The 23255-nt window shown below is 34.3% G+C and overlaps 2 protein-coding genes and 1 long non-coding RNA gene across 14 annotated transcripts in view; 1 reads left to right on the top strand and 2 right to left on the bottom strand.

Moving 5' to 3' along the window:
* The first annotated feature begins 347 nt into the window (after positions 1–347).
* The window catches only part of LOC100648610 (muscarinic acetylcholine receptor DM1), a 43799-nt gene continuing 20891 nt past the window's right edge, over positions 348–23255 (top strand). For 3 of the 10 annotated variants that reach the window (XM_048413536.1, XM_048413537.1, XM_048413542.1), the window contains exons 1-3: positions 348–1026; positions 1661–1841; positions 19056–19347. The gene's annotated coding sequence lies outside the window, so the exon portion shown is untranslated. Of the gene's footprint in view, positions 1027–1544; positions 1630–1660; positions 1842–12339; positions 12361–19055; positions 19348–23255 lie in introns of those variants that run through there. The other 7 variants (XM_048413538.1, XM_048413544.1, XM_048413540.1 and 4 more) reach the window with 7 other exon arrangements.
* Positions 11524–12552, bottom strand: LOC125386557 (uncharacterized protein PF3D7_1120600-like). The gene is made up of 2 exons (XM_048413343.1): positions 12309–12552; positions 11524–12218 (listed from the first exon to the last, which is right to left on the bottom strand). The coding sequence occupies exons 1-2, from the start codon at positions 12550–12552 to the stop codon at positions 11524–11526; spliced, it is 939 nt and encodes a 312-aa protein (XP_048269300.1).
* LOC100649036 lies at positions 14005–17075 on the bottom strand. 3 transcript variants are annotated; one of them, XR_007226928.1, is made up of 4 exons: positions 16540–17073; positions 16176–16445; positions 15783–16018; positions 14005–15464 (listed from the first exon to the last, which is right to left on the bottom strand). It is a non-coding gene; the product is annotated as an uncharacterized LOC100649036 (long non-coding RNA). The 3 variants fall into 3 exon arrangements; XR_007226929.1 differs by having other exon boundaries at positions 16176–17075; XR_001099436.3 differs by having other exon boundaries at positions 15783–15978; positions 16176–17074.

Here is a 23255-nt window from a genome sequence, read left to right as displayed (position 1 = left end):
TCGTAATTTTTGATCGAGCGATACAAATTACTATGTAAGTTCCATTTCTTTAGTCCTTTCCGTAAAGATATAAAATTACAAAAAAATCAGCCTAGTTGTTGTACGTAGATATGAAATTTTAAACCTTAGTTTCGTCCGCCACTGTAGCTTATACATGGTGGGAATTTTTCTGATCGCGTTATACGAGCATCGCGTTATACGGAGTTCTACTGTACTAGCTAAGGACCAACGTCCCATACGTATGAATGGGCAGAGCTGAACACGGTGAGACTCATGCGCGCGCTTCGAAAATCAAAATCAATGTGGTCCTCCCCTCAGAAACTCCACACCGGCCTTGCTCCGATTGCCCACGCCCTTTAGTGTGCCTCGTACTTCCGTCGCGGACGCATCCCTCGTGCAATCATCGTCGTCTTTGCGTCCTCCTCTCTCCCTCACTCTGCTCCTTCTCTCTCTCTCTTTCTCTCTCTATCTTCGCTTCACTTACTCACTTACTCTTTATTACCCCCACTCCACAATTCGCTTACTCTGTTTCTCTCTAGCTTTCTCCTCCCCCCCACTCTCTAACTCCCCCTCTCTCGTTCTCTATCTTTCTCTTCTGTTTCTTTCTTACTTATTCGCTCACTTACTCTTTCTCACGCATCTACACGTACGCGGGTACATTATATAACATACACGCGGTCTGTCCTCTCTTGATCCGTGTGCCTGCTTGTTGTGTTGTCTATCTCCCTCGGGTTTAGGTTCGGGTTCGAGCGAATCAAAATAACGAAGCTGTATGCGATGATGATCGGCGGCAACGAAATATAAGAGAAAAGAAATATGTATATACGAGAGAGGAAAGGGTGGTGGTAAACTCGCTAAAACATCGGATCTTCTGGTGCTCGCAATTATATCAGAATATAGTCGTACCGATGCACGCGAGATTCCTCGTCCCGCCTCTTTCCACACCGATGCTGGATATCAGTGATTTAAATTATGTGTGAATCGTCCGGTTTGTGGATTTTTCGGTCTCGCCCTCGAATTTCTTGTGTCAGTGAAGTTCCAATTTCTTTGTTTTTTTCCACGTCTTTTCCGTTTTTTCGCGACGATAACCTACATCGAGACTGCCCTTTCGTTGGTTTTTGTTTTCTCACAAATAGACTGCGGATTTTCACGCATTTCTGGGAAATTTGGAGGTGCGAAATGCACACATATGCGAAAATATATGGAATATCCAAAATAGAGCGTTTTGTAGATGAAACAAATTTTTATTCAAATTCCATTCCTTTAGTTACGTTCTTAAAAATATAAAAATATACAAAAATCCGCAGTCCACTCGTGAATATTACTGGATCTTTTTGTCGTCGTGATGTTTTGCTCGAAAAGTGGTCGTTCTCGGCCGATAAACAATTTGCTCGGTCCTTATCGATCGAGATATTAGATTTTCGTGGCTCTCTTTTGTATCTTTCGAAAATTTCGGCTGTCCCTTCGAGATCGTGGCCCAGCCTTTTCGAAGGCCCGACCCACCTTCTCGATTGGAAAAAAAGTATTTGTCGGTCCGCCTTTAGCTTTTGTTTTCGCCGAGAAAACAATTCGATTAACCTGTGTCTTTTTCGCCAACCTGTGTCATTGGGCCTCCTACCACGCCTAACGGTTCGTCATTCAAATTCTAATGTCTATTCAGTGAATATCGCGCGTTTCGGCAGTTTTCATTACGTCGGTTAATCGGTAGGAAACCTCAAACGCGAAAATATGTAACACGATGAACACAGAGAAAGAACAAAATCAAAAGTGTGTTGTATGGTTAAGGAACCGATGAATTTTGTTCAAGTGGCTGACTGTTATGTGTAAACACGGCGAACAAGGTAAAAAGTGTTTGAAAATCATTGTTAATATATTTTCATGATGTTGTTAATAGCGATGTTTTGATGTATTAATTCATGAAATTATAAAAATGAATGTTGATGTCTACGTTTGGTTATTTTATATCGTCGATGTTCCTTTTACATTTGAAATAGCAATTATTATGGGTTACTATTTTTGTTGTTGGTATTTTCCACATTCACGATATTCACCATTAGTATCATTAATGGTGAAAATAAAGTTATAACATTTAAGCCTCTTTGTTCATTTTCATGTCAACGAATTGACATTTCTTCCGTTAGATTTGATATAATAATTATTAGGGGTTAGTATTTTTGTTGTTGATATTTTCATCGCCATTGGTATCGTTGATGGCGCCACTGTTCATATTGTCCCCATTATTCTTATTTTTCATAATATAAAACTGTAATATCATTTTTTTTCAGTATTTTTATTTTAGTTTTTTAATTACATATTTATACAATGGTGCTTCGTTAGCGTTTATATTGGCGAATAGGAAAAATTTGTTTGCAATTACAACTATAATACATTCAGCATTGGAGATAAAACATATTTTTACAAACTATAATAGATCGTTAATTATGTGTAATGTAAATTATGCCTCTTGTATCGTGTTGATTTTTATTTTCTCGTGAAATATGACGCTTTTTAATCTGAATGAAACAATATAGAATTTTTCGATCTGCAATTTTTATCTTTCTCATAAGCTTTGTTTATTCCGTTGTCTCCTCTTTCTCTTGCAGACATCAAAGATCTTTTTGTGACTTCGTAGCGTTTGTACATTTTACCGTTGTCTTTTCACCGCCCTCCTTCGTTGTTCTTAACGTTATTTCCGCGAGCTATTGTTTTCAATTTACTCTTTATTCATTAATGTTGCACGGCTTACGATCGAACTTTTATATCGACATGTTTTTGTAACCGTATTATTTTATTCAACGGGCTTTATCGAAACGCATTATTAACATTTTCAATAACTGTTTACTATTCACGACTATAACTTCGGAAATGTTCTCTGCGTTAAAAAATTTGTAACTAGAATTTTGAAATTTTAGAATTTTCATAGGTGATTTATTTACTTTTGTCATTTTTATTTCGATAATAACGTCGAACTTGTATGTTGTTATAACAAAATAAAAACTATTTTTAATGTTATATAATTAATTTGCTTTCAATCAAATCATACGCTTTATATAACTAATATTTCTACATAATTTCCTATCATAGAACGATTTGCTTTTTATTTTTTCTCCGTTATTAATTAATTCCCTCTTGTACGATTGAATTAGTATCTTTAATGAAATTTGTCAAGTCACAAATTACAAGTTATTAATATCAATAATTCTTTAGTATAACGACAGTTATAAGCTCGATAACGATTAGGTAATTAGTTTATTGTATGTAAAATTGTAAATTTATAAAAAGAATTGATGATTAATTTCAAATGTTATTTAATGAAAAGAGAATTTAAATTTTTCTACTAAATATATACATCCCAGACTTAAAGTTATTTTACTTTATTTTATTTTATCTCGAAGGATGAATATTAGAAGCGAATAATTTCAAATCTTTGACAAACTTATCGAAGCTTACATATACTTCTTAAAATTAAAGTTATCCTACTTTATTTTCTTAAATCGTATTTTATTTTATTCGCTTAATTCGTATTTTATTTTATCTTCTTTCAAAGGGTGAATATCAAAAGCGATTCGAAATTTCTGAGCGATTTTATAAGTTGGATTTCTTCACGTACGATTTGGACTATTCCAGAACGAGAAAATCGACTAACGTATAACAGGTATACCTGCTCAGTTGGAAGCATTTTCGAATAAAACGTACGTCGACATAATAGAAAACGCTTGTTACTATTAATGTGACTGGTATTCACGTGCATTTCGGTTTAAATATGTATATCGTCGGTGATGCCGGAAACGGTTAAGCGTTTATTTCCAATGCGCGACATATTTCCCTATGAATTCGCTTCTTTCGTTTTTTCTTATTCTTATTTTCATTTTCGCCTCCGTACATTTTTTTTTTAATATGCGATATGCGATATGCAATTTTCTCCTCGCAATTGCAGCCAATTGTTTGCGATTTTGCATTCAGTGCTGTTTCTATGCGTGATTATTAAACTGATTTCTCTGCACGGTACGCTGTAAAGGTATTAGATTACACATATAGATAGCTGCGTTATTAGCCTTTTAATGGCAACCGAGTATCGTTTTAAGAAATGATTTTAGGTGTTGTCTTACGAAGGTTAAACTGCTCATAACGATTATTGTTTCCTTGCGATCTTTATACTGGCATAGATCTTTTTTACAATTTTTCAATCGAATTACAATTTAGGTAAATTAGGTACAGGGTGTCCGTGTTATTACGAATTTGGATTCTTTTGGTAACTGATTAGTTTTGAGAGAAATGAGAGAGAAAGAAATTTTATTCAAAAATCAAATTTCCGTTTCAAACCTGTGCATTTTATTCGTATCTTCAAAAATCCAAATTTCCATAAACACACGCAGTGTGCTCGTCAATTACACCGAAACAAGTATAAATCTGGACCCGGTTTATTTTATATTTTACTTTGGAACAGCTAAAATCCACCGTGATTTAAACAGAGGTTAAAACAATTATCCATAAAGTTAAATACACGGCAATAAAGAAAAACTTATCTCTAAGCATTTTAATATATTTTTTTTAAATAACAAGGCATAGTTGCGGAGTAACAGGGCTGTAATGCTAGATATTAAAGAAAAAAAGAAAAAAAAAAGAGATCAAGTTATCATGATCATACGGTATTCTCGGTTAGCGCACGAGTACAATCAGGATTCTCTTTAATTATTCTGTATCTAATATAGCCAGGAGAACAGGACGTAATTGCGAGAGCAGGCTTTTTTGTATTTTTAGCAGTTTTCTATATAGATATCTATAAATGTTGGTTAGCCTTTCTCTCCTATGTGTGCGTTTTGTATCGCTGATCTATATTGGTCTCGGCCATATATAGAACTATTTTCGTTTACAGCAAATATAGAGCATGAAAACATTTCAGTGAAAATATTTTATGCTCAACGCGATTCCCTCATGGTTCCTGGTGGCCATTTACAGTGGCTGGCATTAATATTCCGACACCGTGCGTATTTTTGTTTCTTTCAATTTCTTATAAATGTATAATACAAATACAATTCCAGATATATTTAAGTAACATCAAATATACATTTCAATAATTTTAAATGTATTTAAGCAATTAGCCGTTTTTGACGAGTATAATCGTCATAAAGAAATAATTTGCAATATTTTGTGCTATGACGAGTATACTCGTCATGCGTAAAAGGTAGTTATAATTCGCTGTTCAAATTGCAATTTTAATGAAAACTAAAATATATTCGTAAATTTCGACGTTTTGAATATTCGGAGGCCAAGAGGAAATAAAACGAACAAATATAAAGATATAAATAATTATTATGGAAAAACTATATGTATAGTGTACATAGTGACACATTTCAGGTATACACTTTTCAAAGAGCTCGAAACAGCTAACTGGTTAAGTGATTATGAAAGCGAACGCTGAAGAGGACGTAAGAAGACTCTGCTGCTTCATACAGAGTGCAATGAAAATTAGAGCGTTTTGCCTAGCGTAAGACAGCATTCCTTCGTTCAGGACGATGTGACATTAACTATTATTAATAAGGATAGAAATAATACTCAAATGGATAGTACAAATGAACGTCGTATCAAAGAAATATTGTTAATTAGGTGCACATCTCGCTAATTAACTTATATATCGTTACTTATATAATTTTCTTATTTATCTTTGTAACTCGTTTGCTACCTAAGCTTGTAATAAGCGATAGCCTAACGTAACAGTGAGGATAATGATAAAAGTAATAAATATTACAAAGTATTAATAATAAAGTATTACCACACTAAACTCAGATATCAGCATATTTTATGATTGAGAATAAGGAAAGAGCGTTATATAAATATATAATCGTCGTAATGACTTACTACAAAATTGTAACAAGAATAACAAAATTACCAACGACCGATTTCTTATTCGATTCTGCATGGAGACAATGTCGGTTTTGTATTTGCAAGAACTTTGAGCAAGAAGTAAACGTGACCAATCGATCGAACGAGAATCCAGTAGTTTATAATTTTTCCTTATTTTTGTTGTAAGTTTGTAATAAAGCATTCGCGTTACCCTACATTTATACAACATTTTTTCCTTATTTTTAATCGTGGAATATGCCGACGCCGCGTTTAGCGGGATAAAAATGAAACAGCCTGTATAAATAGTTAGGAGAGAGGAAACCTACGATAAAATATTTTATATGTGAAACAGCTTCTTTTAAAGATTCTGCGCTGTAACGATTGTGAAACAGGTTGAAGTAGACGATTCCAAACTATCGGCCAATAATAATCTGTTACAGAAACTGGATGGAACATATTTTTGTACCAACTCATTTCTTACACCGACCAGCTCTCTATGTAATCGCCAAGTTTCCTCATTAAGCTCCCCGATATATACCGTGAAATGAGCAGAACGATTAAATAAAAAAAAGTTACTCCGTACAGGCATAAACTCGTCTGTGTTCCTAAAGTATTGATACGAGACAGGCTATGAGACGAACTAATAACAAACAAGAAGCGGTAATTCGTAATGAAAGATGTTATTATCTGAGCAAGAATACTGAAGAAAAAAAAAGTTTGATAATTGAAATTAGGAAGGGATGAATTTGTTGAAGCGTTTAAAGAATCCGTAATTCAAACTGGCGAGTGTCGTCGAGTTGCCGTGAGCCCTAGATTTAATAGTGCTTTCAGCGTTTTAGTTTTCGACAAAATGGAGAAGTCTAGATTTCGAGATTAAGTCTTATTTTCTCGAGTAACTTTCATCTCTGTAAACCTTTCATTTTGCACATAGAGTGTTGGAAAAATGCATTGAAATATATTAACGACTTAATTTGTACTAATCAATTAGCTGTCGCCATCTGTTTGAAAAGTGTGTACCTAAATTGTGTGGCAAAAGGTAAGCGATGACGAGTATAGTCGTGAAACACAGAGTATGTGCGGCCGTTATAATATAGAATTAAGTTGAAACGAAATGATTTTTATTTTTTAATTTTATTACTGCAGTTTGCTGCAATTACTAAATTGCAATTTAAACAGCAAATCGTAACTACTCTTTATGTGGTAAATGGTAAAATAACTAGCAGAAGCGATAATCTTCTTGTGGAATCGTCTCGTTATACGAAAATTAAAAGAAAAGAAAAACAGATAAATTCGCGTTTACGTGTATTATTATCCGAGGATTTTTACGAAAAGAATCTTTCACAACAGAAATTCGTTCGTTTGACTATCGAACGCGCGCTGATATTTTCTACGCTTTTACGTTAAAACGAATTAGCAGCAGTGCTCCGTACAGTGGTTGATTTAATTCGTGCATCACTCTCGTTATAATTTCTATTAAACGCTCTTTTCTTTTTTTTTTCGGGATTAAATTGACGAAGTAGAAAAGCCTTGGCTTTCTGAAACTTTTTTCAGTACAAGTTCGGTGACCAGATATTCGTTCAAAGACTCGTGAAACTCCTTTGCTCGGGCGGAGGTTCCACCGAGAGAGGAAAGTGCAGCTTTAATTGTAACGGTGATTCAAAAATCTCCGATCGAGTCATAGAATTCGCAGTAAATTCCGTTCTCTGAACTGAAACGAGCTTTGACGAATGACTGTTTAATTTTCGTTTAAATAGAAGACGAACGAGGCACCAGCATGGTTAAACCAGAGATGATTTAAAAAAAGAAAAAAAAAAGAGGTTTTGAAACATTCGAACGCGAAATGTGTACCATGGTATACGCTATGTAAATATCGATTAATTCTACACGTGAAATGTGCACGTTTGTGACAGATATTGCACTAGGCTTACAGTCTGCATACGATAATCAAATAATAATAATGTTGATCTTAATTACCGAAATAAAAGTAAAGGAACACTAAGGTTACACTTAGAATTCATATTAAAATAGTTTTAGATTTATTTAATAAACGATTTCCAGGATATTCGTCGATATACATTTGCACGTGTCTCAGCATTCTCTTTGTCTCGCCATCTTTCATACCACACTGCCAACGGAACAGTTACATTCATCTGTTTTTTGAGACGCAGCGCGCACGCATACTTCCACACACCCATATTCGCATACGTATGTCACTACTACGCGGCCAATCTAACCTAGCACATAAAATTATACATATCGCGATAAATAATAATATCAATTAATTCCAGATTTGGATTTTGGAAATTAACACAATCTTCTAATGTTGAGATTGATTACTTTTATAAATGTTAGATACATAGTAATATTAGTCGACCATCAGGAGGCAAATTGTCTAAAATCATAGTAGAAATTGATTTGATCGAACGTGGCGTTTTGGAATTTTATTAACAAAAAGTTCCATTGCTCGCGAATTTAGAACAACCGTCGATCAATTTGTTGTTACGAATGGCGATTTTCCAAGCAACAAATGTAATTGATCAAACATCCGTTCGCAACGTTTACGAGATCTTCTGAAAGTTGAAAAACTGCGTCCGTTTCATACCGGAAAAGCAATTTCGAAATGTTGCAATGATATTTCGTGCCTGGTGTTCCAGTTATTTTTTTTTTTTTTCAATATGAGCTTCACGGGGACCTGATTGAATTAGAGAGTTTCCAGATTTCAGATACACTTGTTAGGTCCGATCGTTAAACCAATTTGTAGAGCTTTGACTTGGTTCGCGTTTCGCCAGTCGTTAGTACGATTTAGTCGAATGTATATTTGCACGTTCTATCGTATTATTAGTTATTCTAATTATCGTCTCGTTTTGTTTGCTATTAAATACTAGTACGAGCGGCAAAAACTTGAGCTTTCTATGCAGGGTAACTTTGTTGCTCTATAATATGTACATTTAATATATTAATGTAACATGTTGTATGTACAGATAAATATTTAACAGAGCAGGTTGTGTAAGTTTACAAACTCTGAATATCAAGTTATGCAGAATCGAATGTAATTTAACATGAGTTGCGCCAAACATGTTAATAATACTGTTAATGTTAATAATAATGTTAACACTTTACTGACCACTACCGGTTATATAGCATATACACATCTGACTGGCAGCTCAGGCGCAGATTCTCCCTAGCGCCGGCTGTGTTTCGGTTTAGACTCTCCAATACCATTCCTCTCGTTCATCGCGAACGGTAAGTTTTTCAAATTGGTATAAAACTGTGGGAACTTACACAGCAACGGAACTGACGCAACCGAGCAAGGTACCTTAGTACTAGATAACAAATTACTGCTCAAATGAGAAAGATTGTCGGTGACAAAAAGCCGATTAGTAGGCTATCAGTCGGTAAGCGTCGGCAACAAAAAACTAATTAATCGGCTATCGGTCAGTAAGCGTCGGCCACAAAAAACCGATTAATCGACTATCGGTCGGTAAAGTGTTAATAATACTTCTGAAGGAAATTATATGGATCGGTTAGTGAATTAATTTGTCGAGTATACAAAAATACGTAGTAATTGACATTTGTGGAAATAAAGTACAGAAGAAGAAGAAGGCAAATCGGTACAATTTCTCTGGGTAATATTAATTATTGTACTAGCACGGATAAAACTGACAGAAAGAAAAGACTAGAAAATCAAGAGGATAAGTGAAGTATCATAATATATGAATGAAGAAGTACTATGTCAAATATGTGACAGGAGAAAGCCAAAATTAGTCGATCACGTCTTAAAAGACTAGCCGAAATGTATAGTGAACTTAGACGAAAAATGTACATAAATAAAGACAGCTGGCAAATTATAAAAGCGAACATTGAAGAGCATGTAAAATGACTCTGCTATAACGTATAACGTGCAATGAAAATTACAGCAATATATTATTTAATTATTAATAACAAGGATAATAAGGCTCAAAGGAACGGTACAAATCAACGTTGTATAAAAGAAAGATTGTTACTTATACAAATACCTAATCGTGTACTTTCGTAATTTTTCTACTTAAATTACTTCTGGAAGACGATTTTATAGCTTTTAGAGTTTCCCAAGCTTTTCACAGAAATGGTATAACAATCTAACGATTGGCCCTTACATAGAGGCCTTTGCCAAATCAATTGTCTATTGTCTGTTGAAAAAGAGAGAGGGAGAGATGGAGAGAAAGAAGAAAAGAATGTTTTACAACAAAGAACAAGTATTCTTAAGAAGAAAAATTCTTTGATAGGAAAGAATTGACGACTTTTGGAAATAAAATCACATGTGCTTGCTAGGGAAGCTTTTTTAATTGTGAAGGCAAATCCAATAGCGATGAAACGTAAATAATTAGGCAACGGAACGAAGAAGATTCCTCGTGTAAAATTTCGCAAGAATTTTTATTGGTTTAAAACGAATTCGTTCACAAAATGCAAGTAATGCTCGTTGATTCTGATACTGTTGGTCTTTTTACCTCGCGTCGAAAGAAGAAGCGAACTTTGAATCTCGTGGTCTGACCGAATAACGCTTATACTACTGGCTTACTCAACCATTCTCCTCTCACTTCGTTCTTATTTTACTTTTATTGCTGTCACTCGTGCTACTTTTCCAACTTTATAACGATTTGAAAAGCAATCTGGGAAATTGATGATACCAAGAAAATTCCGAAGATTATCTTTCCGGAGAAGAAGCTTTGTTTTCGTTGCAATTTTCGTTCTTTATCTTTGTTAACGTTTTATTAAATAAAATATGTCACGCGAGAAATACTATGTCGGAATGTTTGTTTTCAAAATAATCGGGACAGGAATATCGGAAATAATTCATCGCGCGAAGATCGAGAATATTTATTTCACCTAAATACAAAATACTCTCTTATCTTTGTGAAAAATAGAATATTTTTATCTTCGTAAAAACTGACGTTTCATTCACTTTCGAAAAATACGAAACACGATATTTCCTTCGACCATAAATTTTTGTTTGTTCGAAGGGAGTTTGAAATATTTTATTTTATAAAAGTTGCGAATATTTATTTATTTTACTTAGAGATAAAATACTTCGATCTCTGCTATATTTTCAGTTTTTTATTCAAATCAGTTCACATGGAAGGAACACCTGAGCAGGAAAATTAAAGATTCGCGAGAGGAACATATGCGATAACACAGCTACGATACCACAACGATAACTGAGAATTTATGTACTATGTTCGGTGACAAAGATTTGGCCGCCCAAGGCTTCATTCTCAACAACGAATTACGCAGGAAATGGTTCGACTGTTACGATCCTATCACGTTTCACGGCTTTTATCACACATATCATATATCCGAGGTGTAAAATCTGCCCTCCTGTTATTTGTTTCACCTCTCTTTCTACTTTTTTTTACATCTTTAATCTTAATAATAAATAATACGATCACAGTAGAACGTTCGTTAGATGAATTAATCGGCGTATAAATGTGTTTACGTAAGAGAATTTTCACGTAACAAAACGATAGGGGTTAACATTCAATTTAATTTAATATTTAACACATTAGAAATCGATGGCAAAGTATAATATATGTATCAGGACCCGCGATTAGAATTTCAAGACTTTCAAGATCATCAAGATTATCGAGTCTTTCAGAACTTCAAATATTTCCAGGACTATTAACACTTTCAAAATTATCAAGGCTACCTAAGACTATCAAGACTATCAAGGCTTTCAAGATTATCGAGATAATTAAGATTTTCAAGACTTTCAGAACTTCCAATATTCCCAAGACTTTCGGGACTTCCAAGATTATCTAGACTTTCAAGACTATCAAGACTTTCAGAATTATCAAGGTAATTCAGATTTTCAAGACTTCCAAGACTATCAAGACTTTCACAACTTTCAATATTTCCAAGACTTTCGGGATTTCCAAGACTATCAAGACTATCAAGACTTCCAAGACTTTCAGGATTATCAAGGTAATTAAGATTTTCAAGACTTCCAAGACTATCAAGACTTTCAGAATTATCAAGATAATTCAGATTTTCAAGACTTCCAAGACTATCAAGACTTTCACAACTTTCAGTATTTCCAAGACTTTCGGGATTTCCAAGACTATCAAGACTATCAAGACTTTTAGGATTATCAAGGTAATTCAGATTTTCAAGACTTCCAAGACTATCAAGACTTTCAGAACTTTCAATATTTCCAAGACTTTCAGAACTTCCAATATTTCCAAAACTTTCAGAACTTCCAAGACTTTCAGGATTATCAAGGTAATTAAGATTTTCAAGACTTCCAAGACTATCAAGACTTTCAGAACTTTCAATATTTCCGAGACTTTCAGAACTTCCAATATTTCCAAGACTTTCAAGACTACCAAGACTTCCAAGACCTTCAAGACTTTCACGATTATCAAGGTAATTAAGATTTTCGGGACTTCCAAGACTATCAAGACTTTCAAAACTTCCAATATTTCAAAGACTTTCAAGACTACCAAGACTTCCAAGACTTTCAGGACTTTCAGGATTATCAAGGTAATTAAGATTTTCAGGACTTCCAAGACTATCAAGACTTTCAGGACTTTTAAGATTATCAAGATTATTAAGACTTTCAAGAGTTCTAAGCTTCGAATTGTTCCGAATATTTAGGGGTTGTATTAAGTTGTCCGAAAAGAGTCTTTCTTTTACAGACACGTCTTTCACAACGACGTATCTTTGTACAAACATGAAACCTAATCTGTCGAACGTTATGATCTTTATCCTGATAGAACAAAATGGATCACACGTAATTCGATAAAATAATATAAGACAGAAAATGTTGTGTATCCATTATTTTCTTATAAAATGAAAGGAACTTTTCGGACGACCTAATATATTGCGAACATCGAGCGTCCAAAGTTGCGAAAGGATTCAGGAAAGAGATCATCTCGATCCGATAATGCGTTATCGTGTGTACATAACCTGGTAATCGGGTCGCTGTTTCTAATATCACTCGCAAAGAAGTCAATCCGGAAAGCATTACGCAAAGACCGCGAACACGCGTTAAAATTTATAAGCTAAAGTAGCTGGGGGCAATCAACGAGATTATACGAAACCTTAAATAAGAAAAAAATGTGGGCAATCTTTCAAGCTGTTTTCAAGCGTGACCGTATTGGATCTATGAAGTATTAAATCATAGTTGAAGATTTCTTGTAGACGAGACTGTAAGTGCAAAAATAAAAAAATATGTTTTTTTATCGTATAATGTCGTACGTGCCAATGGGAATATTCTGTATTTAAGTACTTAAGATTTAAGAACAATTTCTATTTGTAAATAATTAATAATAGCGTTGAAATAAAAATTATAACAAATTTATAGAAAACAATGTAAATATCATTAAGCGACAGACATGCTCAACAATTTTTGCTCGGAACATTATGAGATATACTTCTGTAATAAAGATAAAGAAAAAGACATTTTGAAAGAATATATTTCTTGTTTTTATACAAGTTATTTAGGGCCAAATAGGATCGATACTTACAGCGAATTGCATTTATGACTAAGAGCTTTGGCTTTGGACTTTTGGTTGCATGCAAGCTCTTCTACAAGTACAATCCTTTTACCCATGAATTTCAACTATGCTAGAACAGAAACTAGAGAATTTTCCGAGCCATTTGGATTATTATACGCTTAATTTGAGTCGTATAACAATTGAAGCAAATGAAATTTTGAAAGTGCTTTTAAGCCAGACAAACTCTTCCTCTCTCCTAAAAGAATTCGATATTTGCCACTTACGGTGTTGTCTATAAGAAATCTTCGATTATGGTCGCGACTACGTATAAATTGATATGATATCTGAGCTGACTGTTCGAAAATCGAAAATAAATACCACGAAACGAGATGATATATCTTCGTTACTGCTGTCGTTCGTCACATCCTGATTATTCCACTTCTCGGTCGTCGTTCAAAACATTTTGCGAGATAACTTCGTCGGAAGAATTTGCTCGATTATTGTAATTCTTAGCGAATCGATAGCGCTCTGTTTCGCTGGACTCGTTACAATCGTTGCATCCTGTTATTGTATATGACATTGCGATAACTTTATCTGTGTCATTTCCGCCCAAGTTCAGTTCCTCAGTTTCTTCTAGCATTTCACACGGCAAGAAAGTTTACCTCGGCGTTTCGTTTTTCATCTACAACCAAGCATTTCCTACCATGTTACTGCACTCTCCTAAACTTGACTTTTTATGAATTCTAATTACATCTTGGTTCGTAATTATGTCCGTGGTTAGTAGAAATACTACGGAAGTATGTGAACATTCTGCACTTGTTTACAATGCTTACGCATAATAATCGTAACATTCAGCGAACAGAACGTTCATATAATGGAACGTGTTTTTAACACTGTCTATACCTGACTCGGTTAATCTGGCTGATTTCAAAATTTAATTTAAAATTGTACATTCATCGTTATTTCTTTTGTCCGTTTAACCTTAATTGTGTAAATTGTCTGATTAATCAATTCCTCAATTTTTGTTAATATCAGAATTTACATAAAGTTGGATGAACAAAGGAGGTAACGATGAATGTACAATTTTTAATTAAATTTCAAAACTGGTCATTTGACCGGGCCTGGTATGGTTAGTGCTAAAATATTGATTGAAAATTGACAGACTATATTATTTAGACGATCGCCAATCAAATATCGTATTTAAACAGAACATAGTTAGGCACGGCGAATAAAGTTGTAAAAAGTTTGTTTGAGGTTGTTAAAGAAGTTCTTTGAGCTCAGAGAAAATACTTAAAACTTTGCACAAAGGAATTCTCTTTAAAGAGCCCAGGGAAGAAATTCCTTTTTAATGTCCAGCAAAAGCTGCCTCTTTTCTCTAACTATACTTTCATCGCGTATACTTTGTCCGGTCGACTGCCGCGCTGCAACACAAAATTACAGTGTTGTTTCCTTCTACCGAAAACAACGCTGTGGAACTTTGAAAGCTAAGCGACCAAAAACTTTTCGTTCCTCGGGAAATTACGTTCCATAATTGATTACTATATAAACGGCACATCGATTGAAAAGTTATGATCTATTGTTTATAATAATTTTATAATTTTTGAGAGAAATCTAAAATATTAAATATGCGGCTGTTTCCAGAGGAACCAGTCAAGTCATATCGTAATGACATGATTTCAATCGAGGTTTAATTGATTTTTCTAGTATTTCTGGAATTTTTTTTTTTTTTTTTTTTTTAGTATTTCTTATTCTCTTCTCTTTTTGTTTCATGCGTGCGGCCGTGTGATGGATATTATACCGTGCATCGGCTGCTTGTCATATCTGACGTTTCCAGGTTACACGCAACGACAGTCAGACAGACAATTACTGAAAAATTATTGATCGATGGTTCTTCCTTAATCGCTGATTGATTGTTTATTTCGTTATTAAGCCTCTGCATATTATATTCTCTAGCGTTTAATCTTCCGTCTGCATACTGGTTCGTTTAAGTCCATGCGGTGCTTTTTTACGTTTTTGTGTTTTAAAAAATCTCCCCAAAATTCTTGAATACTTTTCCAAGCATCCAGAACATCATCTAGTAGCTTTATTATTACATGTTATATACAGGATCCTGCCGAATAACATGTAAAAGCGTGCAGAACGTGACTCCTAGTAGAAAAATAAGAAAAAAATTATAGAACAAAACTTCTTCATTCTTCGGTCAGTTTACGCGAAAATCGAGCTTGAAAATTGAACGTGGCTAGTTACGGACTAAATATAATCGACAGTAGGTGGTTCTACGTGTGAAAATAAGTCAAAAATATAAAATACAATTTTCTCTCAAGACACGTTGTTTCCGAAAAAATAAATTCGAAAATTTATTATACGTGTAGTACTAGCTCGATTTTTAACTAAACACGTTTAAACTTTATTTTCTTAAAGATAAAGTCTTAAACGGGAAGATTTTATTTTACATGTTTTACTTACTTCCGCTTCCACAACAACGCCATATTGATTGTTTACTTGTATCCAGTTTACGGTAATTAGCCATGTTCAAGTATACTTTTCAAACTCAATTTTTTCGAAAACTAAGCCTTCTATTGTCAATTAAAATTCTATTCCATGCTTACTTTTCCATAAGAAATCACGTCATGCACCCTTCTGCGTGTTATTCGGCCGGATCCTATATACATATATATGTATGTGTATGTGTATGTATTTTTCTAAGAAAAGCAAAAGTTGAACAAAAATATGAGAGAAATAGAAAATTACTTCAAATTAGTGGTCGAAAACGATCCAATATTCAGATGGAGGATTAAGAAAAGGCAAGAAAAGGTTCCCACGTTCAAAGGTGTAAAGTAGAGAACCGCTGATACTTACATCTTGTTTTTGACCGTATATTTGCTAACGAATGTGTCAATCTGTGCGTGCGTAACTAGCGCTCTTGCGCTATGCCTGCAGCGGTAGCTTAATGACGTTGGGGCCAATTTAATTGCATAGAATAAAACAACACTTGTAGTCCGTGGTTGATGTTCTTTATTACGGAAGAATCGTTTACAACGTTCGTCGGTTGCTGTGTATAAGAGCTTAGAAAAAGATTACGAAAGATCAGCACCCATCTGTTTGAAAGCTTCTCTAAGATTTTGAAATCTACACGAGGAAAACACAATAGAAGTTTTTATCCGTATAAAAAAGCCCTTGAAATCGATAAAAATGCAGATATTATAAATCCATAAAATGTTACCACTCTGTTATTTCTGATATTAATTTTGTTGCGTATCGATTAAACGAAAGATTCGTTTATTTGATAGCTAAATGATAAAATAATTCGATGGAGAATCACTTCCTTATTCAGACAAACGAACGCATAATTATATTTCGAGATAACATCCGCTCAAACGAAGTAATATATTATTTTAATAAACATTTTCCAGGTCGGCCCATTCTTCCACCTGTACGTTCACATTCCTTTGTTCTACTCTCTGTCTCTATCTTCAAAACATTTCTCTCACTCAGTTCGGACTGCTGGATTTTATTGAGATAAAAGAGTACAAAGCCCCGATGACTTTCAACACACATTTTATCGCGCGTCCTTTAGCTATAACTGCACCCGCGTGTACACGTTACGTGTCTTCTCCTCGAGAAGGAAGGAACTCGCACGCTTTTAGGAGGAAAACAATAAAAACAAATCATTCGTGCCAACTCTCGCGAAAAGGAACTAACATTACGGTACAGTAAAGTTGTCGCTGTTACGAAGGTAAACACTCCACTAGGACGCCTCTAGAAAGCATCTAATCGTGAGAAATGGAAACTTCCAAAGATTATAGCTCTCAACTTTGAATTTAAATAACGAATTAGTAGTGTCTGGACGTTTATGGAAATTTATATTTTTTTTATCACCATTCATATCCAAATTGTAAATTCATATTTTAATATCAATACCTAAATCAAGTTCAGAAAATAATCGAAACGATCGAATGAAAATCAAATGAAAAAAAGAAAAAATTGTAACATAAGATTGATCGAGACAAAATATCGAATATTAACATGAATGTTCAATTTGGCCAACTGGCTGGCAATCTCCTTTCGTCGCTTTTGCGGCTTTGTGATAAACTATACATATAATTGCTATTGAAACAGCACGAAGAAACTGCACGACTTCCGAGTTCTAATTAGAATTCAAAGTTCCGCTATCCATATAGATCTTAGAACTCGTATGTAGACTGATGACTATGATAAACCGGCTAATTGGTTGTTAACCCTAATAACAACGCGATATTACGTTTCCCTTAGAGGTTTTAAAGATGATAATTTGTCACGCTATTCGCATACACTTAATAAATTTCCAAGCTTAATTTTCTCGAAAATGGAGCTACAAATGGAAAAATCTTATTCTACGTTTCGATTTATTTATTTTTTTTTTATATATATATAAAAATAACCTTCATACCAATTATCATCTCTTATAAGCTTCGCTTTATGAACAATACAATTAAATTCATTTAACGTTGTTCCATTATTAGTGGACTAAAATATTAAAACTTAATCGATAGTAATTTGATCTTATTTCAGCCTCTGCTGCCTAGAAATGTGTTTGATTTACGATTTTCTATTTCACATTCCTTCGTACTTAAAACGGTAGTCGTAGAACTTAACGTACGATTCTTTACTTAAGTCCACGTATTAACTAATCAACTGCGTTCATCGTGTAAAATAAAGAATTACCATTTACTATAAAAACTCAAAATTTTAGTAAAAGGTAATATAAATGTAGTATCGGGGCCAAAAGGCCTAAGGTATCGGCCGAACTGTAAACAAAGTACCGTTTAGCATCAATGTACCGTTGGGTCCTTTAAGTGGGCAGTTTTCGTGAAAAGGCTGCGTGACCTTGACCACGGGGGTTTCGGGATACCTGTTCCGAAGAACGGGAAAAGGTAGAGTGTGTAGAGGGTGCAGAGTGTGCAGAGTGTGCAGAGTGGGCAGAGCGTGCAGAGCGTGTAGAGTGTGGAGAGCGTGTGGAGTGTGCGGAGTGGGCAGAGCTTGAATTGGGAAGCAGAAAGCTGCATGCGAGAATAGAACGTAGAACAGCATTGTAATCATTTCGTTGCTCTTAATAATATATATTAAATTAAAACATCATTACTTGTCCTTTCTCTCTAAGACCCATTTAGATACTACATAAATGACATTTAGCGGTATGTTTCCTTTATACTTCTATTCAAAATGTTATGTATTTTATAAACAAAATTTTTATTACTGGATTATTCTCTTTGGTGTATCGGTTATGTTTCGTGTAATGTATCGCTTTGTATAAATCGAGTTCTCCATTTTCTCCAATGAATCGCCATTTGTGTACTTTATTGCGTATATCGGCTATTCTCCGATTTGTTTTGTCTACTTTATTTTATTATTTTTTGGCAATTTTTAAATTTTTATTAGCGATACCTTTTTTCAACAATAAATTGTTAATTTTTTATCAAATAAAAATGTGATAGTTCTTCCTTGTTTTGCGTTACTTTTTTCGTAAAATTTGTAATACGAGCGTTTGCCCTGCGTTCGACGTATATACTTGTCATTGCTTAATTAATAGCGCGTAAGGAATTTTTAAAATTAAATTAGCTAAATTAAAAATTGTTTAACTGATTAAAGCTTAAACTTTCTAGCTAAAGCTATTTCGTGATATTCTCTGTTCCTATCCTTCGAAAAGTTAGTTCAGCATTCTGAGGCTCCTCTCATAATTGTTTTTTCTTTTATTTGCAGTAATCGTTCGTTGTATTCCGCGAAACACCGACTGAAGTACCACCTTCGACTGTGATATATCGTGACTGTGAAATACCCGGTTGAAGAATGCAACCTCAGGCGGGTTTCGATCGATGAAAAGTAGAATTCTCTGCCGGCTATTATGTTCACGAGGTTCAAGATGCCGGTGACTGGCGATGGGGCTTTCATTAACCGCGGTGCGCTCCCTGAGGAGGATTCGTCGGTGTAACAGGAAATGTGACATGCTGTCGTTAACCAACTATGAACTCCAGAAAGCACGCATCAGCGAAAAGTAAGTAGAATTTATAATTGAAAATCTGTTTTATCGTTCGTTAAGTGCAGACGTAGAAACTTTATATCCTTCTCCCTTTTTTCCTTTCTTTAAATAAATTTAAAAAGTTAATTAATTTAAAATTTTAAAAAGTTAATTAATTTTAAATAAGTTTTAAAAGTTAATTACATATTACGCGATACGATGATCATACATTTAAACATCAATATCCTTTCTTCTTCCTTTTTTTTTTTTTTTTTTTAATAAATTTTACCTTGACATTACGCAATACGATGTTCATACATACAAATGTACATACATATGGGCATAAGAAAAAAGAACTAGCATGTAAAGTAGAAAATGCAAGAAGAAAATTGAAGATTCTTTTTTCTTTTAAATTGAAATTTCACAAGAGTGATTCTGAAAATGAATAATGTATAATATCATGCAACGACCATGCCACATTTTGATCTACCATAACATACAGATGAAAGATAAAAGCGCACAGTTCCCCTTATTAACCAGTTAGCTGTTTCTGACGGGTATACCCGTCATGATGAAATGACAGTATCTTATGTTATGACGAATATACTCGTCATACGCACAGTTCCCCTTATTAACCAGTTAGCTGTTTTTGACGGGTATACCTGTCATGATGAAATGACAGTATCTTATGTTATGACGAGTATACTCGTCATACGTAAAAAGCAGTTATAATTTGTTGTTCAAATTAGTGAATTTGTGAATTGTTATGGTACTGGAATTTTAGTGAAAACTAAAATATGTTCGTAAATTTTAAGATGTTTCGAATATTTGGAGGGCAAAACGAGATGAAACGAATAAATAAAAAAATATAAATAATTATTATGAAAAATCTATGTATAGTGTGAACAATGCGACACATTTTAGGTACACGCTTTTCAAAGAGGTCGCAACAGCTAACTGAATAAGAATAACTAGAATTTTATTTTACTTCCTTCAAAAGTTCATTCTGTTATTTTATATCTTTAAATTTATCATCGTATAAGTATAATACCGAACGAACGCGAAAGTTTCGACGGATTTCCAGTAAATGGCGCTACGATCGTTATTGTTTCGTTGGAACAATGGACGATCTTGTCGAAGTGTTATGTATCGTTGGCAACGTGACACAGTCAGCTGTCATAGGGAGCAGACAATCGACTCGATCGAGCAAAATCGTATTCCTTTAAAAATAAAACTGAAAATACCAACGGCGGATGCTCTGTTTGCATGTCATAATGACGTAGTATGACTTTCATAAACCAACAAACATTACCAACGTCTTGAAAGGTATTTTTGCGATACAATAAAACGCCATTATCCGAACGTCCAGCTATTCGAATTTTCCATTATCTAAATATCGTAGCATACATTATAATGTTTAGTATATTTTCTTCGCTGTTTTGATATGAATGACGATTGATTAACTTCGCGCGTAATTTCCACGTAGAAGAATTAACGGAAATTAATATCTTCTTGTAAAATTGCAGTTTCTCGAGAACGATTGCAACGAGTTACGTTAAACAGATAACTACGTTCGACGAGTGTACACGTGGAACAAAAATTTTATTTCGATGCATTCGACGAGTATACTCATCGTATTTATTTACGCACTCCACGAATCAATGCTACGGGAGGTTTCAAAAATTAAATTCCGCAATTAACTGGTTAAAGTGTAAACGAGATTCGAAATCTTTGGATAATCGAGTCTTATTAGTTGACTAATCAGGTGACAAAGTAGTGAATAAATAAACGATCAGTTTACGCATCGATCATATTGTTACACTGTTAAACGATTATGATAATTAGGCGATCTGGTTAAATAATTAATGACATCGATCGGTTCATTTGATAGCGGCCGAGAGAAATTTATAGAGACGACACCAGATAAATTTCCGTATCCCGTAACTCTGGCTGGATTATACTTGCCAAACAGAAGGAGATTATTATCGCTATGCTTGAGCATAATACGGTTAACCTGTGCACGGTAATCCTTGTAGTATTTAGATGTCGATGACAGTAACAATTTCCCAAAGAAACGTCACTCGAAAGTCTCTTAAGCTACTTAATTATCATAATCGTTGATGGAAAATTTAAAAATGCAAAAATGCATAGAATGTGATGTATGTAAAAAACATACATGTATAGTAGTTGTACTATTTTATTAAAAGTACAGTACAAAATAATATAGTACTTTATATAGGGTATCCCATTTCTTCCCAGGCAAACGTTGTCAGTATATATATTACACAGGTCAAGATAAGGAAAGGAACGTCATATAAACATACGTCATTGGAAAGATTGTTAAAGATTGATATTTACATGTAACAGTAGCCAAAACTATCAGTATCATAACGTTTCTACGCCTTCATCTGTAACATCGTTTCAAAATGTTTACCATTCCTGTCGATACAAGATTGGCAGCAGCAAAGAATTGAATTTGTTACTCTTTGAAACTCTCGAGAGTTAGCTTAAGCTTAAAGTTTATTGTTCGTTGAAGTTGGAGTATAGTACTCGTTGTACTACAGTACTACAAGTATGATAAAGTAATACATATACTACTTTCTATGGTACTGGTCGTTTTAAGTTACAAAAGTACAGCAGAGTAACGTACTATGTACAGTACTTATGTATTTATATATATAGTACTGGATACGATCATTTTTTACCTAGATTCCACTTCTAAAGGATACAGCAAGATCTTCGAGGCGCTGAGGTAGAGCATGATTGAAAAAAGATTGGGAAACATGTACTGTTCTAACTCGTACACCGAAAGAATAACTGAAAAGAAGGAAGAAGTTATTTATTAATAATGAAACTATTTATAAATAACTGTCGATGCATGATTACCATGAATATATCGATACGTAGTTTCCTATGGCCTTACGCCCTTCGATCCAGCTTCTCTATAACAAAATTATAAAAAGATGAAAATAAGTGTAAAAAAAGAATAAGCTTTTACTTTGCCGAGTAATAACGTTGTAACTTGCGCGCGGCAAAGTGTGTTGGGTTTCCAAGTGTTAGGAAATTTCTCAACAGTGAACAATCCCTATGGACGTGATTCATTAATCACGCCGTTAACTATTTTGTAGAAAATGATAGAGCAAGTTGATTTACATTCGCGATACGATCGATTAATTGAACTTTGTGAGAGTTCTAAAAATTAGGGTTGGGATACTGAAAGTCTCAAGACCCTTGAGAATTGAAAAGATTTTGTACGCCGGAAACTGCAAACTGAATGTATTCAAACGCCAATGTTCCTAAAATCTTCCACCGAACCGTACTAAAGAGATAAAAATGGAAGCTCCTTTCGGTGGCAAGTGACCTGTGGTTAAAACGTTGAAATGAACTATAAAACAGGAGTTTGATATTTGAATATCGCACAAAGAATAAGCTCCTGGGCGGAGCCAATTGAAAGAACGTATTCTGTTTCAAGTGGCCGTGAAAAAAGAAGGTGTCGAACGTCCTGGGCGTAGGTCGATCTCCGTGAATTTGCTGCCGAACGTCGTCGTTCTATGGAAACTCTTTACACGCCTGTTGGCACCGAGCCGAATGAGGCGCGTAACTGTCCTGAACAATCCAACTCCTGGCCGTACAGAGAAACGTTGTAGAATTCACTCCATTAAATTGTAACTCTAAGTAGTTACAAGTGCAATTTGAAGATAAGCGACTATACCAACCTGAGACTATATTTAGAAATCGTCAACTGATTTTCAATGAGAATTCTCTTTTTGTTATTCCATTTACAGTTCCGCTATAGTCGTGAATTAATTAGAAGCTGAATAATATTGTACGCATTATATAAAACGTTTGGAAACTTCATTAGTACTGTAATGAGACAGGACTATATGTTGGTCGAATTTGAAACGAACTTGAAAATGTATATAGGGTGGACCAACTAAATCACC

Source organism: Bombus terrestris, chromosome 16 (genome assembly GCF_910591885.1).
Source record: "Bombus terrestris chromosome 16, iyBomTerr1.2, whole genome shotgun sequence".
Classification (NCBI taxonomy): domain Eukaryota; kingdom Metazoa; phylum Arthropoda; class Insecta; order Hymenoptera; family Apidae; genus Bombus; species Bombus terrestris.
Note: the sequence above shows the minus strand (reverse complement) of the source record. Positions and strands in the feature narration are given on the sequence as shown.